The sequence below is a fragment of the Archocentrus centrarchus genome, chromosome 1 (assembly GCF_007364275.1).
Source record: "Archocentrus centrarchus isolate MPI-CPG fArcCen1 chromosome 1, fArcCen1, whole genome shotgun sequence".
NCBI classification, from domain to species: domain Eukaryota; kingdom Metazoa; phylum Chordata; class Actinopteri; order Cichliformes; family Cichlidae; genus Archocentrus; species Archocentrus centrarchus.
The window spans coordinates 14,080,515-14,099,501 of record NC_044346.1 but is presented as its reverse complement, the minus strand read 5'-3'; the positions used below and the strand labels follow the sequence as shown (position 1 = coordinate 14,099,501).

The 18,987-nt window shown below is 40.1% G+C and overlaps 1 protein-coding gene across 3 annotated transcripts; it reads right to left on the bottom strand.

Annotated features, from left to right (window-relative positions):
• Positions 1-98: 98 nt before the first annotated feature.
• prmt9 (protein arginine methyltransferase 9) lies at positions 99-18,980 on the bottom strand. Of its 3 annotated transcripts, none has more exons than XM_030728288.1 (13): positions 18,673-18,980; positions 15,405-15,632; positions 13,721-13,869; positions 12,651-12,887; positions 12,306-12,473; positions 12,047-12,149; positions 10,788-10,897; positions 10,399-10,591; positions 8,559-8,742; positions 5,811-6,498; positions 5,532-5,685; positions 1,434-1,556; positions 99-908 (listed from the first exon to the last, which is right to left on the bottom strand). In XM_030728288.1, exons 2-13 carry the CDS (start codon positions 15,600-15,602, stop codon positions 669-671), a joined length of 2,547 nt encoding a protein of 848 aa, XP_030584148.1. In that variant the 5' UTR covers positions 15,603-15,632; positions 18,673-18,980; the 3' UTR covers positions 99-668. The 3 variants fall into 3 exon arrangements, with proteins under 3 accessions (XP_030584148.1, XP_030584229.1, XP_030584290.1); XM_030728369.1 differs by having other exon boundaries at positions 15,405-15,604; XM_030728430.1 differs by lacking the exons at positions 15,405-15,632; positions 18,673-18,980 and having other exon boundaries at positions 12,651-13,643; positions 13,721-13,826.
• Positions 18,981-18,987: the final 7 nt, after the last annotated feature.

Below are 18,987 nucleotides of genomic sequence, written 5' to 3'. Positions count from 1 at the left end.
TTTTTTTTAAATAAAACTGACAAGATTACATCAGATCAGTTGTTCCTACTTTTTAATTCCATAATCAGAAAGCTTTGTCAATAAAGCAGATGGAAGAAGTTTATTTTTCCTTGTGTTTATTATGAAAGTGTAACATTTATGGGTAAACTAAAACATTTTTACAAAAACAACTGGGTCAGTAATTAAGGGCTAATATATTTATTATCTACTTGGAAATGTAAGTACAAGTCATTAATGACCTATCTTCCTTTAACAAAATATACAGCAGGCTTTCTACTCATAACAAGGCATTTTTCATGCAGGCAATTACTAAACAGTGATCCCAATGTCATGAGACTGGTATTACATGAAAAATGTCACTAGAGAAAGGACATTAATAAAAATACCAGGAAGGGCATATTCTGCAGACAGCTCTGAGAGTATTGTAAACAATGGGGTCTGAACTGCTCTGCTGGGGAAACTTCATGATGACACCATTTTTAATTTACCCCAAGTATCTTTTTCTGCAGTATCATTCTTTAAAAACAAAACAAAAAAAAAGACAATCGGGCAACAAGTACACTGATTCTGATACATCAGACCAATATTGATCTTTAATATCAGTCAACTGATGCAACAGTCAACTGAAATGTAATAAAACTAAAACTAAGCTAGAATGTGAGAGAGCATTACTCCATTTGCTGGGGGGTGCTTTCTATATGAGCCAAAATGGAAATGGTGCTTTTGTGGAGCTTCACAGCGAGGCGGACCCAGTCCCCAGCTCGTACCTCCAGGGGCTGCTGCAGAACAACGGCTGCCTGCTTCCAGTGAGAAGTCTGGCCGAGGGTGCTCACGCTGATCTCCTCGTCCAGGTAGATGTGATACCAGAAGGGAATTGCAGTTATCCTGCCTGCAGACATAGCCTGGACCTGTAAACCGGGGATCAGGGCTTAACAAGGCTTATTGTTACATAATTACAAGTAGAAACTTAGTCGTAAAATATTACTTTCTGCTATTTTTGAACATCTAATTTTAATATTTATGAATTTGTGGATTACTTCACATTGTATTTCATGTTAAATTTAAGTGTCTGAACATATGCTCATGTACCACGAGACAATTCCAGACATTTTTATTTCTGAATATCCAAAAAGTAGATTTGGGGCTGAATTCATTCACGTTCAAAGAAGCAAAATCAGAAAGTAAAGTGAGGTTAAAAGTTTGTGGGGAGATGCACACTGTGTGTTTTCGTAGGTCTAACTTTTTAGTTCTTTTTTTTTGGCGCACTGAGCTCGTGTATCAGCAGGCAGCTCGTGGATTTTTGAACTCTATCAGCAGAGTTAGTGCATAAATTCATGTTTCAGAAGTTGAGCCCAGCTCTACTACAGATCACATTTTTAAATATAAATTCCAGTCATGTTGCTATCACTTAAAAGGCCCGATGCACAACTTACCTTGACTTCTCTGTTAGTGTAGTTTGCGTTGGTTTCCATAAGGTCGAGAACAAACAGCTCCACAGACTCACTGAGACGTCTGCACGCCAGTGTGGAAAAGTCCAGAAACACATGGACTGGTACCTGAAGGATACAATAAAGGAAAGGGAACAATTACACTACGGTACATTTCATTCATCCACAATTCATTACACACTATTAAGCACAGATCATTTCCATTTAATTACAGCACTTCTGTTCTTGCTATCACTACTGACAAAGCCTACCTAACATTAAAATACTAATGGTGTCAAGAAATTCCAAAAAGTACTATAAATACTATTACCCAGTATGGCCCAAAACAGCCAGTACACTTTAAAAATGTCACATATACACTCACAGGTCACTTTATTAGGCACACCTTGCTAGTAACAGGTTGGACCAGGTTGGACTCATCAGACCAGGTAATGCTTTACCAATCTTCTCTTGTCCAATTTTGGTAAGCCTGTATGAATTGTAGCCTCAGTTTTGCCCAGCAAACTTCCGCTCACTGGATAGCTTCTCTCTTCCAGACCATCCTCGGTAAACCTTAAAGATGGTTGTGTGTAGACCATGTCTACATGCCTAAATGCACTGGGTTGCTGCCATGTGAGTAGCTGATTCAATATTTGCGCTCATAAGCAGTTGAACAAGCGTGCCTAATAAAGTGCATGTGCTCACTCATTTACTGGCACCCTAAATTGGCACTCAGTCACCAAAATTTTGAGAACCTCTGATACAAATATTTTAAGTAAGCTGCATTTAGAAGATTATAAAAGGCCTTTTTAATACTTTTTTTAGGATGAGAACAAAACTTCAAACTTGTTATTTCTTAAAAGAAGAAAAACTATTTCTGCTACAGATTTATGTGAACATTTAATAGCAGGCTAAAATTACAGAGAATAAAGAAACTGCTGAATTGACTCAGTGATGATGGTGCTGTTTCTCAAAACCACATAATTTCATTTTGTCAGGAGGACATCACTCAGTCACAGATTAACTCAAAAACAAATCTTCCACCTTATCCCATTTCACCTCATCCAAACCAGACACGCGGGCCACAGCAGCCCGAAAAACCTGACAGAAAAGTCTGCACAGAAAGCTGTCACAGTTTCCTTGACTACAGAACAAAAGGAGCTTTTCTCCTCCCCGTCGCAGTTTGTGTACACCTCCGAGCCCACTGTTTGATGTGCCTGATGTAATGTGTACTGATGTATTCAGGTAGGAATGTCTTAGGGCCAAGCTATGTGTTGTGTCTTGTGTGACAGTTGCGCTAGGAAGTGCCCTCCGCCGAGGGCTTCAAAGACAACATCTGTTAAAACAAACGACCATCCCGAGAGAGGTCTGCAAAATTAGAGCACAAACACGATGCTAGGGGAAAAAAAGAAAAAAAAAAAAAAAGAGATATTTCCAGACCAAATAAAGAAGAAGAATTCAAAGGAAATTCACGGCTTCTTTCACGCAGAGGCACACTTCAAAGAGGAGTACAGAAAACAAAGTCATGGACCTTGGTATTCCAGATGAAGAACTGCGTGTTTTCTACCAGTCGGCCTGATTATATCTCACACGTAAAATTCAATCTGAGATTTTTTTCGTTTTTAATACCTTAACAGTACTGCACCACGTGTCAGTCCTATTTAAAATAACCCTTATGTATGATCTTTGTGAATGACGCCGGCTTACAAACACGGCATACTGTATGTGAAATCTGTCAATATTGACTGTTGTTGCATCAGGAACATGAGACAGAATATGAGAGAGAAGCAGCCAGAGAAGTACAAAAGGAAGATTTTTCAAACTGTGTTATGAAAACTGAAAAAAGTGAAAAAAGTTTTATTGGTTTTATTGCAATTCTCTGTAATTTAGCCCAGATTTGATTTCATTTAAAATCACTAGACTGTAAAAAGACATTTGTAGTTGAAATTATGATAATATGACAAAAATACAACTATTTAATGTTATCCCCCTCCTGTTATTGTTACTCAAGACATTAAGTTCTGAAAAATGTTTGTGCCAGCCCCACTGAGATTATAATTTGATTAATTTAAAAATGCTCATATTCATTTCAAGAAATTTGATCCGCTTAAACAGAAATTATGAAATACTACATAGACTAAAATGTTTGGAGCCCGTTCTGATGGAAATATTTGTTTTCAGGAATCAACCTACATGGTTATGAAATAACTGACCAATTCCTCATGGCATAGGTTCAAAAGGTGCTAGAAACATCCCTTGGAGATTTTGGTCCATATTGACATGATCGCATCACACAGATGCGGCACATGTGTCAGCTGGATGGGCTACAGTGATGTGACTCTCCCGTTCAACCACATCTCAAAGGTGCTCTTTTGCACTGCGATATAGTGACTATGAAGGCCATTTAAGTACAGTGAACTCACTGTCATGTTCAAGAAACCAGTTTGAGATGGTCTGAGCTTTGTGACATGGTGTGCTATCCTGCTTGAAGGAGTTGCCATCAGAAGATGGGTAGACTGTGGTCATAAAGGAATGGATGTGGTCAGCAACAATGCTCAGGTAGGCTGTGGAGTTTAAACGATGCTTATCTGGTACTAAGGGGAAAATGTGCACCAAGAGAATATCTCCCACACCTTTACACCACCAGCACCAGCCTGAACTGTTGATACAAGGATCCATGCTTTTGTGTCGTGCCAAAGTCTGACCCTACCATCTGAATGTCACAGGAGAAACTAAGACTCATCAGACCAGGTTATTGCCCAATTTTGGTGAGTCTGTGTGAACTGCAACCTCATTCATAGTGTGGTCTTCTGCTGCTGTAGCTCATCTGTTTCAAGGTTCGACGTGTGTTCAGAGATGCTCTTCTGCATACCTTGATTGTAATAAATTACTAGAATTACTTTTGTACTTTTTGTACCTAAGGAAGTAGCAGGAGAGTGTATATTGCTGAAATGGTAGATGTTCATATAAACCATTGCCAAAGTTCTAAATTATGAGGTCATTATGTACAAGCAATCTCTGTAAACTAAAAGCTCAAGGTTCAGACTGCCCTAAACACTCAGTTTCCAAACTTTTCATCAAATTTTGGGTCTGGCTGGTGTAAGCAAGAGGGGATTTCCTTATATGGTCATTCTGAGGCACAGCCAGATCTGTCACTCTAAGTACAGCACCCACACCTGCTCCATCAGAAGGTTTAGCTATACTCTGCTTAAAACTACTTTGCAAAATTTTGAAGGCTGAATAACCAAAAAAAAAAAAAAAAGGAAACGTTTTACTTTTCTAAAGAAAAATGCACAAAACAACAGTCGATACAGATTTTTCTTTTGGACAGCAAAATGCCAGTGTGTTTACCCTTTCACAGGTAATGCTATAATATTTATCAAGCTGCTGTAATCTTTGTTGCTGTGGATGTTCATTATGTCCATATTCTGGATCAAACTCATGCCCAAACATGCACAGATGGATTTGAGACACTGCCATTTTCAATCAAGAATGAAAAAATGTGTTTTTCAGTAGGTTTACAGTTTGTTTTCAGAACGGCCATAACCAGCAAGAGGAGAAGATGGTGCTCACAAACGCAAGACGGCTGGGAGCAAATCAAAAGAATGTGGTTTGAGGGAGGTTGGTTTTTAAAGAGACAAGAGCTGAAACTGAGTGTTTCCAACAGTGAATGAACTGAAGGCTGGCATAAAGGGCGAGTATAGGACAAATAAGGATTTCTTTTACCTTTGAGACATAAAAAAACTACTCCAGAGTAAAAAGAAACGAGCATAATTTCACGTACGTGGAGATGGTGGAGCTGCAACTTTAACAAGGACACTTTTGTTCGATTCTGATCAAATGATTGTTTGAACTTTGCGCTATTACATGATGTCCTATACGCAGGCTAAAGGTGACAAAATTGTAAAAGCTATCACTTAGATGGATCATATTCTAAGCTATATTTTTAGGGATGACCAACATCTTTGCAAAAAAGATCTTTGCTTTACCAATTTTAGATGTGATCTTTTCTCATAAGAACACCCCAAGAACACACACACACACACACACAAAAAATTAAATTTCACAAGCAAGTGATCTGATAGAGTTTGCAGGCATACTTACAGTGAACTGGTTGATGAAAGGAGCAATATTGAATCCAAGTGTAGGCTCCTGACCCTGGACAGCACTTTCCAGTAGCAAAGTTTCAGACTCTACCAGCATACCATACACCACAATCTTTCCCGGGAAAATCCGTCCTCCTTCCTCCAGCAGAGATCTGGTATAATGGATAAAAAAATTAGGCTGAAAAATCTAAAAGTAAAGCACTAAAAGGAGAATCAAAAACACAAAGCAAAATACAGAAAACCCTTTATCTGTCACATACTCTGACACCTCCCCCACCTGGCCAGTGATGCTTTCTCCATCAGCTTCTGCCGTATGAGGCCGCAGGTTTCCACGCAGTCCAGGATGATGGCACTCCACAGCTTCTCCGTGGAAGGCCTCTGCAGCATCCCCTGCTCATCCTCCATGCTGTTGAACCAGAACTCCAAATGCTGCTCTGAGATATTATTGGAGTGAGCCAGTCTCTTAAGCACTTCCTGTTGCTTCTTCTTTTCCACAGTGCTAAAGGCTTTCACATGACCTTGGCTGGCAGCAATGAGAGAGAGCAGGGAGAAGCCTTCCGATACATCCAGCACATAAAACGGGCTCCTGCAGCGTGTTGAGACGGCAGGGTCAGGCTGAAAAGCGGACCCTCGCGCTTGGTTTTGGCACTTGACCTTCAGCTGGGAGATCAGTTTGGCTAACGCGGTGCAAAAACTCTGGTGGTAATCATGATGGTTCAGGAGCGCCATTTCCGAACATTCCAGCATGCAGAAGTCTTTAGCTCGACTCTGATCAGTCTGAAGTGCTAATGCACTGCACAGTTCTGCCTCTGGGTTTGGGTTGGAAATGGGATACTGCAAATCAACATGTCTGTCGAAATGGATTTTAAGCCCGTCTCTCAGCACAGCAACACTGCAGAGCCTCAGGTAGGTGTCTCGGCAGGAGACTTCAACAATCAGCTCATCCTGTGGCTTCAGGACAAAACCTGAAAAAACAACAATGAAGGGAAATTATCAGCTTGATGACCAACAATTAGCTTCTGATTGTTATGATACTCAAGTGATGAAATGATACTCAAAATTCACAGCAACCATCAGTCCTCGCAAACATACATATTACTGAAGATAAATTATTCTTAAATAAACATGTAACTATAAGTAAATTTAGCCTGTCATTGCTTCTTGTTTATGTGCAGCTGCTGAATCGAGCACGAACTCCTCTGTATGCCAAAGAATCCTAGAGTCAAATGTGAGTCCAACTATCTGACAGCTAAAGCTTGGCTGGGTCACGCAACAGGACAATGATCTCCAGCACAGCAGCAAATCTACAACAGAATGGCTGAAAAAGAAAAGAATCAGGATGTTACAATGGCCCAGTCAAAGCCCAGACCTCAACCTGAATGAAATGATGTGCACAAATTAAGCCCCGCGAACCTCAATGAACTGAAGCAAAACTGTAAAGAAGAGAGGGCCAAAATTCCTCCACAATGATGTGAGAGAAACTGATAAAGTCATACAGAAAACGATTACTTCAAGTTAATGCTGCCAAAGGTGGCTCTACAAGCTACTGAATCACGGGATGTACTTAGTTTTTCACACACTGCTTCTGCATTTTGGCTTAAATTTTGTTAAACAAACAATGACACTGTAATATGTCATGTGTTTTTTTTTTAATGCCCTCATTCAAAGTGAAAAAGCATGTACTTTCTTTCTAACTGTATAATACTCAATATTTGCCTGTTTACTCCTCCTTCCAGATAAGGAACTGTCTACTCTTACAGGTCGTGTGTATGACCCTGTGGGATGTGACCAAATTTGGGGAAATCAACTCTAAAAATACCTTCTCAGTCTTTTTTATATGACTAACAAAATTCATGTGTTGTATCAGAAGCATTACCTAAAAAGAAATGCACATAAACATGGCAAAAACTGCTAAATATATACTGAAAACTATTTAGATACTTGCTGAAATGCGGGGAAGGGGCACGCAGGACGGAAAACATAAAAAGCACAGAGGAGACGAAAGGAATCCAGCAGAGAAATGATATTCAGGGGACCAGGCAGTGAGAGGATTCCTACAGGAATAACATCTGCTCATGTCTTCACGTCAACACGCGGCTCGTCAGAGGCGTTTGAGGAAAATGCATATTTATTGCCTATAAGAATTTCATGAACACTAAAGACTGTCACAGGCGATCAGGGCGCACACGTCACGGCAGCAGGGAAACGGATGTTGGTGATCACCGGGAAAGGTGGCAGCACCCTTGAGGCTGCCTTCACCAATTAGCAGTGCAGTGAAATGCTGCAGAGGCCCGTCTCAAAGATGATGTACTGCGACGCCAACCGGAACATGTCACCTAATGTCAGTGGCTATTAAGTTCACACTGGCCTGGGATGGTAGCACAGAAAAGAGTGTGCAGTGCCCTTAGGTACATTTGCCAAAGTTAATTTAAAGCTCAGAAAGCAATTAAAACTTCTTGAAAGTCTTGACAGTTTTAATGTTTCATAGTATCCATTTTACGTTGGTTTAATAGCTTCACCGTAAGCTTTAAAAATATCAAGACTTGTGGTATTTTCATTTGAGGCAATCCCTTGTTTCTTAAATGGGTATTTGCATGTAAGGATTTCAAATTTTCACTGAATGTGATTTTGACAATGTCATTTTATACATAAATTATACATTGTAGTGAGTAAGTCTCAGAAAATAACAACACATAAATAATCATTAGCATCTAAAATGCTTCCTAAAGTGATCCAGAAATTATTTAACAGAGGAGCCTTTAACACACACTGCCCCCATCTGATACAACACAAAAATGCATGATAAATAGGAAGCAAACACAAGCTGAACAGGTTTTAAATATAAACTTTTAGTAAATGTGCTCCTTTCATTAGAATGTAGAAACTGCCTGGTTTTATGCTTAAAATTAGCTTTCAAATGAGGTAAAACAAAACAAAAAAAAACTAAACAAAAAACACAGTATTGCCATATGTGTAAACTACAGTAAATGAGAAAAACCGTCCAGTAATTTTCCTCGTGTCTTACCCTTGGCACTGTGGAAGGGATAGATGGCTTGTTCCCAGCAGGTGTCCTCCTGGGGTCCGGTAGACAAACTGTTCTCCTCATCCAGATGGAGCTGGAACCACACTGCCAAAGCATCCAGCTCTCCCTGCTGAGTGACAGGCAGCCGCATCTCTTGAACCTCCCTGGAGCTCAGCCCTTCCAGTTCCTGTAAGTTTCAAAATGGAGCAAGATGGCTGTGAAGGGCCTCAACTAAAATCAAAACTAAACTCAAGCTTAGATTCAGAGAAGCTGATGAATTTGAGAGATGTTACTGCATTCAAAACAGAGTGAACAATATAAATCACAAGTAAATCACATATCATAAATCACAAGTCCAAATCTAAACCTCACAGGGTCTCCCAGACTGTAACACTAGAGTTGCTGTAGGGTGGCTGTGGCTCAAGGGGTAGAGATATATATATATATATATATATATATATATATATATATATATATATATATATATATATATATATATATATATATATATATATATATATATATATATAGCTCATGTCCCTATGAGCTGGTTAAACGGAGAATGAACTTTTGCTCCTTTTTGTGGTTTAATTTTAATTCTTTTATTCAAAATAAGCTGTTAAAACAAGCATGACACATTTCAACATCAAGGAATACAGCTGAGCGAATGATTAATTTCCAACTATATTAAGTGAGACATTAATGTTGAATAAAACTATCCAGTTATGATGTTTAACTTTAATTTTAGGAGTTTGCTTATCACAGGAGCACTTCCGCCCTTCGTTGGTCTGTGTAGTAGACTGGTGGGAAAATAAACAAAATTTTGAAGTTTAAGCTTATGTATATTGATTCATTCATCAACAATTGCAATTAATTTCGATTAATTAATTACAAAGCTTCTAATTAATTCGATTAATTTTTTTAATCGAGTCCCACCCCATATTATATATATATATATATATATATATACACACACACACACATAAACCATAAACACAATTACCTAATATTTGTTATGTGTAATTATTTATGAGTACTTACTAAAATAATATGACAGTGCAGTTTAAAACTAATCTTGTCTTATTGTCACGGATTACTCATTTCTGCTCTTCCACACCCAGCTGGTTGTTTGTTTCAAACAGCTGTTGCCAGCAATTAAGTTTCAGAGTGACCTCTGATAAATAAAATACACGACATCAATACTCATAACATGGTTAAAGGGTGTAAGCAGGAGGTTTTAGGAACAAGATGGAAAGCATTCCAAATTGCAGCTGGAAAAGTTTTACTTTCTACAGTTTTTAAATACCGTTAACGGTCATATTTTTGCGACTGAGACACAAACTGAAGATACCAGCAGTGCATATCTGCTAAAATGGCCGTGTTTCTCTTGTCATTGCTTTGAAATAACAGCCCATTTATGTGTATAGATAAATATTTGCTTGTGTGATCATTTGCTGATATGATTCATATCAACAAATGATGATGATGATGATGATGATGATGATATGTGGCTGGTAAACAATGAGTGTCCAAACAGGTGTGCATTGGGAGCTTCCAAAACTGAAAGAAAAAAAACAAACAAAAAAAACATCCCTACAGGCCTATAGCTAAATGTATAATAATGCACCACTGATATGCAGATTTCATGGGGCTGATGAGAACATGGTCAGGTAATTCTTTTTGTCACTCATACAAAGACCACATGAAAGTTTCAGTGAAGTCAATACAAACTGATACCATCAGATTGCTTGATGCAGATTAGTATGACACATGCATTGGAGTCTATGAGTAAGAAAATGATCATTTCTGAATGGATTTCAGCCCACGCAAAGTTTATCATCACCTGCACATTGTTGAAATCTATGTTGAGGGCTGTGAATGGCTCTGTGAGAGGTTTATATCCTCCTGGCAGTCTGCTGAGTCTTTCTGTAGTGTATGGCTCCATGGAGTCGTCTGGCTCAGAGCTGCAGCTTACTAGACTGTGGAGCTCTCCAGCTGCAGCCATGGAGAGACTGCCCACTTCTGTCACACATAGCCTGTGTGTGTGCGCGCACACACACACACACACACACACACACACACACACACACACACACACACACACACACACACACACACACAAAGACTTTACGTCAGCTGATCCAGACAGCTAGTTAACATGAGTGGAACATTTAAGGCCACTGGAGAAAAAGTCGCCTATTCATAGGAACACAGACGGACTCCCGGGCCTACCTGTGATGCCGGCGGATCTCAGCGCACTCGACCGCCATACCAAAGACAGTGGCTCCTGCGGGAATGACCCGTCCTGTGGCAGACTGTTCCCCATATTCATTCTCACCCCTCTGTGGGAAAAGGCACATTTGCTTCTAATCCTACCAAGCATTCAATCCCATTAATACCACGAACACATCACATGAAAGCTGACTGGATACATTTGGCTTTAACTGCAGTGTAAAGCTATTTGGAAGTTACTGAATGTGCTGAAATGTCACATCTGTAAACTCGTGCAAGTTTGCGTGCATTATGCCAGACCCTTAACAGGCAGCTCCTTGGCTATACATTAACAGATGCTTCTGCTGATTTGCTGACACAGTGTTACAGCCCAGGCCAATGTTGCCCGCATGTGCTTAGTTTTTTCAGTGTTTCTGTCATATGTGGATCCTGTTGTGTAGCTCCTCTGCTCAGCCAACCAATCGACGAGCTCGCCCTACTTCTGTTGCCTTATTTAAGCGCTTCAGGTGAATACCAGGTGGTTAGAATTTAATTTTAGCAGCCCACCACTGTGACTCTTGTACTACTCCACAGAGACTTGTTTATATGCTATAAGCACACAGTAGGTGGAGTTTAGCTATATTTCTGAGGTATTTCTTGTACTGCCTGGGGGGGGTGGGTCAGGCTTAGTTTTCTCATTCATGCACATACGCAAACACCTACATCCTCACACTGTGAAGTTTCAAAGGGTCATTTCTTAGAGACAATTGTAGCAAGAGTGTTGCTGTGTTTAGTTTTTTCCATTTTCTTTTTACTTTTACTATTCATTAAGCAACTGTTACTTTTTAGCCCGCTTTTGTCTTCATATTCCTTTTGCTGATTTGACTAACCCTGTCCTACCTCCAGTTTTATTGCCTCTTTTTTTTTTAAAAAAGCAATAAATAACTTTGCTAATCCAACAACTGGTTTTATCCCTGCCCGGTACAGCTGGGTTGTTACACAGAGAGTACACCAGAACTTCTTGAGGCTAAAACACTTGATCGTGTAGCTCATATTTGACCCATCACTTCAATAGGAAGTGTTACTAGAAGTAAAATTTGAAGCCAGCTTTCTGAACTGAATTCCACAAAATTTCCAAAGCAGGTCAGGTGCCATCCCCTTGTGAGTGTATGAATGCATTAATTCATGCAGCAAAGGCTACACATCTGCAGTTCATTTACTAGTTTATGAAGGAATGTTGTGTTTATAGTTTCATCTTTGTGTTTAATCACTGGAGTTACCTTTGGAGGTAGCAGGAGGTGGTGCCAAGCATGAATGAGACTCTCTATAATGCCCTCTCCAAACAATCCTGCATCTACAGTCTCTGTCACCACCAATGAGACCCTTTGTAGGACAGATAACAGCATAAAGCAGTTATGGAAAAACATTTTTAAATAAAAGACTTCGTAAAACAAAGAACATTACAATCATACATGCTAAGACCAGCTAAATGACAACAACTGTAGGGTCATTAAAAAGTATTTTAAGTACAAAGTGCACCTGTGAGGTATGTCTTTTGGCACTTCCATCTCCAGGGACTTCATGTGGAGGATCCTGATGCTGCCATCCATTCCATTTGCGCTCACCACCTCACAGGCCAGTTCATACATCGTCTTTGACAGATCACAGGCGTACACCTCGGCAGCCCCTGCTTTCTTAGCACACATGCTTCACACACAGAAGCCGGAATTCAGCACAAGAATTCTCTTGTGAAGCCAAAGTAAGAAATTTAAATCTGGTACTAACACTGGAATTTGTTTTGAAGACTCTAAATGTAACTTTCAAATCACACGGCATAACTTAAGCAAATGAACTGTTTCCAGATTCTAATGGAAAATATCTCACCCAAGGATTCCAGTGCCAGTACCTATGTCAAGTACAGTGTTGCAGCCCTTTTGAACAGCCTTCTGAATGGCTTGCTGGTACTTCTGGTTTCTCCCGTGGTCATTGAGCATAAGGAAATGCCAGCGCTCCACCAGCCAGTTGGCCACACGGTAGAAGTTCTCTCTGGCTTCTGGGTAGTCTGATCTCAGCTTCAGAGCTTTGTGAAAATGATCTGCAGCTTCATCTCTGAACCCCATTCTGGATAGTAAAAGGAGAGCCACATTACAGTCAAAAACAGGATAAAAATAGAACTTATTGAGAGAATGTAAAATGCCACATAACTAAGGAACACAAGTGCTTAAAAATACACATTTTATAATTTATTGTGATACTTCAAGCAAGGCAATACTTCATTGTGATTTTTTTTTTTAAATCATCCATCCATCCATTTTCTGCCATCTATTCAGGTCCAGGTCATGGGGCAGCAGTCTAAGCAGAGATATCCAGACGCCCTCTCCCCCACCACTACCTCCAGCTTTTCAGGGGGGACGCCAAAGTGTTCCCAAGCCAGCCGAGAGATGTAATCTATCTCTCTAGTATGTCCTAGGTCTGCCCTGAGGCCTCCTCCTGGTAAGACACACCCAAATCACCTCATCTAGCCCAGAAGGCATCCTGAACCACCTCAACTGGCTCCTTTTGATGTGGAGAAGTAGAAGCTCTGCTCTGAGCCCCTCCCAACTGACCGAGCTCCTCACTTTGTCTCTAAGGGAGAGCCCTGACACTCTTCGAAGGAAGCTCATTTCTGCCATCAGTATCCACCATCTCATTCTTTTGATGACTACCCCACAGGTCATGGCCGTAGGTGAGGGCAGAAACTTAGACAGCATCGCTTTTATGCTCAGCTTCACCACAAAAAACCGACACAGCGTTCGCATCACTGCAGATGCTGCACCAATCCATCTGCCAATCTCCAGCTCCACTCTCCTCTCAGTCAAGAACAATTTCATCTCTTACCTGTCACAGAGTATAAACATAATCAATATTTTCTTACACTCACTGTATCTGTGGTAGCAATTTGCAGAGAAGAGTACCTGAACAGGTGTTCGCCCATGCTGTTTAGAATCACTTCATCATTGGGGAAAAGTTCCAGAGCTTGTTCATAACAATCAAAAAGGTCCTGAATGCGGCCCACAGAGTCCAGTTCTTCTGCCCATTTGAAGAGTGTGAACCTGAAGGACTCCTAAAGGGGGAGAGTTCAATTACTGTATTTTTAACTTCTTCTACAATTTTCCTTTTTTTATTGATAAGGTAATGCTTATTAGGGCCATTAATCATGTGACTTACCCCTCTTACAACTCTGAGCCAGCTTCAGCTAATCAGTTTACAACCTTTTATAACCTTTAAAAAGAAAAGTTAAACCATCTTCTAGCTCTTTGGTTGTAATGTAATGCTCTTTACTGCTAAAGGCTGCTAAGTGCACCCCCTTCTGTAGAAGCTATGGTTTCTTACTTGCCCACAGGCTGTGTCCCTTTGTATTTTAAGCATGCTGCATTCCAGCACACTTTAGAGAAACCTAACTTAGAACCTGCTGTGTTCAAGAACTATGCATCTGTATCCAAACTCTTTTAATGACATCAGTTCTGTGACACTGTAGACATCATATCCTTATGAAGAGGTCATGTGACTAGGTCAGTCTTTCAGGCACAACATTAGATTAGAGCTAATCCCCTACACAAACGTTTCACCATTTCTGTAAGAGTCTTTGAATCCTATTCTCCACTGCAGTCTTGTGGAGTTCACGTAGGACTCTATTCTAGAGCCACTATTATTCTCAATATAATTGCTGCTATATGCATAAATACCATTTATTCGCAGATTATATTCAGTTTTTTTCCCCCAAATAGATCGGCCTTCTGTTATCTGAAACCAGATTTTGCTACATTTCTTATGGCTCAACGCTGCTCAAGAAAATGTGGTCCCAAGATTAGTCAGTCTTTACCCTCTGTTCTCTGCTGACTAATTCTGACTAGTACTTGTCATTAACACCCATATTTTGTTTTGTTTTACTTTTAAAAAATATTTTTAAAAAAAACAGAGACCAACGTTTTCTTTAAAAAAAAAAAAAAAAAAAAAAAAAAAAAGACGTAGAGGAGCTTATTCTAGCCTTTGACTCATCTCGTACTGACTACTGTGATGTGCTCGAACCTTGCAGGAAAGTGACAACTTACTAGATCAAACAGACAGGTTCATATCACGCTTCTAGTTCTGACTCTTCACTGGATCCCAGCTTTGCATAAAATTTCTCACCCTTATGTACAGCACATGCACCTACTTTCTTTCATTTTCATTCTTCAACTTCACTTGCTTGCATCAAATACGCAACTCACCCCATTAGCACTGAGCTTTTGAGGCTGCGGCGCCTGACCTGTGCCTGCACCCCTTCGTTTGCAGTGTCTGCGGATTACATAATTGGCTAAGATATATTCTCCGTGTCTGCTTGTATGCATTTCTTGGGATATTTTAATTCAAGTTTTTAACACTTTTGTTTATTCATTTGTTTGACTTCTTTATCACAATGTTTTACATTTTTCTTTCAAAATCCAGTTTACTGTGTATTTTGTGACTCTTGTCTCTGAAAAGCACTCAATCACTAAATTTTGCTTGCTTGCTGTAAAAATCGACCTCTGAGTGTATATTTGTGGCTGATTATCTGTAGATAGTGTTTGGCACTGAGTGCTGACAGACTGGTTTTCAGTGTAAGTAAACAGTCATTACCCTCGGAAAGTCTTTAAACACAGGTGCGAGGTTGAGGACCAGAAGGTAGTGTGCAAACGCAGTTCCATAATCTTGGTTGAGCAAGCACTGCTGGGCACTTTCAAGAGAACTGGAGACCAGCTCATTCCTGACAGGGTCCGCTCGGCGTCGCCTTCGGGTCCTCCTGCCATGCTTCTGCCGTGTGCTGGTGTTAGGCATCCCTCAAATTAAGCGCAACAAGTGGCAATCCTTTAAGAAAAAGTAATCAATCATGTCTGAAGCCACTTTCAAGCCACCCCATGCAACATACCCAGAAAAGACAAAATCAAACTTTTTGTGCACTGAAATAAAAACTGTCAATAAATGGGATTTGTTTTCAAAATCAAGTCAAACTTTGAGTAGCTCAACATTGCAGAAGAGAGGGCCAAATAACAAATTATATTTAAACTGTTACATATTAAAACAGATTACATGCTACAGTCATGTACATCAAAAATTAAGAACCGCTTCCACAGGAAGACGGTAAGTAGCAGCCAGGTGCTGCCAACCAAATGCACTTGATTAGCTGATTATCAGCAAGTGTGAGCACCTCTATAAAGGCAGACGTTCTGGCAGCATTCAGGTATGGTTACTCAGTGTCAAGGAAGAAAGACATCAGTAATCTCAGAGAAGCAACTGTTGTGGCCTGTCAATCTCTGAAGGACATTTTCAAGTCCATCATGCTACAGTGTGAACAATTATTCTCAAGTGGAAAACATTCAAGACAGATGGCCATCTTCCCAGGAGTTGGATATCCCACCCCATTCAAAGGTCAGACTGGGCAATGCTCAGAGCAACTGCAAACCCCCCCCCCCCCAAGAGCTACATCTTAGATTCTACAGACCTCAGTTAGCATGTTAAATTTAATGACAATACAACTGGAAAAAGACTGAACAAGTGTGGCTCGTCTGGAAGCGTTTCCAGGAAAAAGCTTCTTCTCTTTAAAAAGAACAAGACAGCACAGCTTAGGTTTACAAAGTTTCAGCTGAATGTTCCAAAAAGTCTCGAGGTGCAATGTCCAAAGTGGAGATGTCTGGCCATATCAGCACAAACCCCTCATACCAGGACCAGGGCACCTTCCAGTCCTTTGGTCCACGACGAACTCTTCTGTATACCAAAGTATTCTACAGTCAAATGTGACGCCATCTGTCCAACAGCTAAAGCTTGGCCCAAACTGGGTCATGTAACAGGACAGTGATCCCAGGCACAGCAGCAAATCACAATTCAGCCAATTTCAAGTTCAGACCTGATCTTGAGTGAAATGCTGTGGTGGGACCTTAAGAGAGCTGTGCATAAAAAAATGTCTGCAAACCTTCGACTGAAGTTAAGCAACGGTGTAAAGAAAGGTGGACCAAAATTCAGACAGAGAATTTCATACAGAAAATTATTACTTGAGCTTACGGCTGATGAACATGGTTCAACGAGCCATTATGAATCATGTTAAATCCAGAGGTGGGAAGTAACGAAGTACAAATACTTCGTTACTGTACTTAAGTAGATTTTTCAGGTATCTGTACTTTACTTAAGTATTTATTTTTCTGACTACTTTTTACTTTTACTCCCTACATTTTTACACAAGTATCTGTACTTTCTACTTCTTACATTTTCAAACAGACTCGTTACTTTTTAACGTCAGAAGAAGTTTGCATTTTACGGTCAGTGCGCCGTCAAACATCAAACGATCTGAGCCTAAACGGAGGAATAATAACACATAATAGACAATCGTACTGGCGTGTCCTCCATCACCGGGGCTTATCTCGTACAAAGGGATTAAATACGTAAAACCCATATAATTAATGTATCATTTATAGCGCTATAATCGGGCCGGACCGAGTCCGTAAGTTGCGCTGCGGCACATAAACAGCTTAGCTAGCGCTACTGAAGAGGAGCGAGCATGAAGGGAGTAACGTGTGGCAGGTAAATGCAACGTTTCTAAATGCTCAACAAATATCAGCAAACACACAAAGTGTGTGCAGTTTGTCACACAGTGTGTCTGCTAGCTAAAAGAAGAGCTGCTGTATTTCAGGGAGAGCAAAGAGAGAGAAGTTCACTCAGAGATGGAGAAAGAGGACAGGAGAGGAAGAAGAGAGGTTAGAATTGAAGGTAAGGACTGGAAAATAAACTGAAGTATGCTGACTTTGTGTAATTCAAAGATTCTATGAAAATACTGCAGTTTAGGTTAGCTTGTTGTACTGTATTTACAGTAAAGCTCTGTGTTGGACTGGAGCACAGTGTTTGTGTTCATGGTCAGAGTTACAGGTTACATCAGTGCAGCAGAGATGAGTTTGAATCAAAGCTGCTGATGCTGAGATTCATTCACTGAATCCAACATTTCTACAGCCTGTATGCTGTCAGTGTAGGGGATGGAGATCAGCACAGATAGCTGTGAAATACTGGGTTACATCTTTGTGAGTTCAGTTCATCCACACAGAGCAGTAAACCTCAGAGCAGCAGCAGCAGCAGGTCAGCTGATCACAGCCTGCACACCAACATCATTTACTGCAGCTACAATAGAAAGCTGGGATTCTTCTCCCCATGCAGAGCCACTACAGCTGATCTTAGGGTTCTTCCACCTTCTGAATCCCACTGTAACCCCTGAGTATCCTCATGTTGGTGTTTAGGTGGAGACACAGTCACCCTCTACTATGGAGGACACAGAGAATAGAGCTGTGTTTAAATTCCCTTTCACAGTTTGTGTCCTACATAACAGTTTCAAGCTGAGTGCATTCATTAGGATTAAAATTTAGATTGGAATAACGTTTGTATTCTCATGTAATATTATTTTATATTATTACAATAATATATAATGAGGTTCGGTTAGTTTTACACAAAAATAGCTTGTAGAAACATCCTCCAAAGAACTACTTTTACTTTCTTACTTTGAGTACATTTCAGAGCCTGTATTTTTTTACTTTTACTTAAGTAGAGAGGTTGAACCAGTACTTCGAATTTTACTAAAGTATTTTTTAACATAATTACTTGTACTTCTACTTAAGTACAGAATGTCAGTACTTTTGCCACCTCTGGTTAAATCATGTGCTTTCATATGACTGCAGAGTCCTGTAAAACTTTCCCCATGACTGTATATCGTACCTTTTTTATCTAGTTTCTTCACTTTTCATTTTAAGTTTTTTTTTGTTTTGGGATTGTTTTTTTTTTGTTTTGTTTTTTTCCTCGCAATGGGCATCCCTTGTTGTTGCCAACATATTTAATAACTACTCCTTATCATGCATTACTAACGTTCACTTACTGTGTGCTGGTTTTGTTCTCAGGCTGATGTTGGGGAAAGAAGATACAGGGATGTTTAAGTGTCGTTAATAATTGGGTAAACACGAAAACGTTGACATTACAGTCACATCCAGCAGCTTCGTTAGCATGTTTGGCAGCCCTCCTCCCAGGAGCAACCTGAAGCTGTTCTAACAGTCGCTAACGTAGTTATCCGCATTTCTAAAGAGGATAAAAACGACCTAATCTGTTCATATTCAGGCTCTTTGATTCAAACGCCTAATGAGTTTGGCTATAAATCGTGCATCTACCGTTCAACAAGAAACGTGTCCGCGCACTG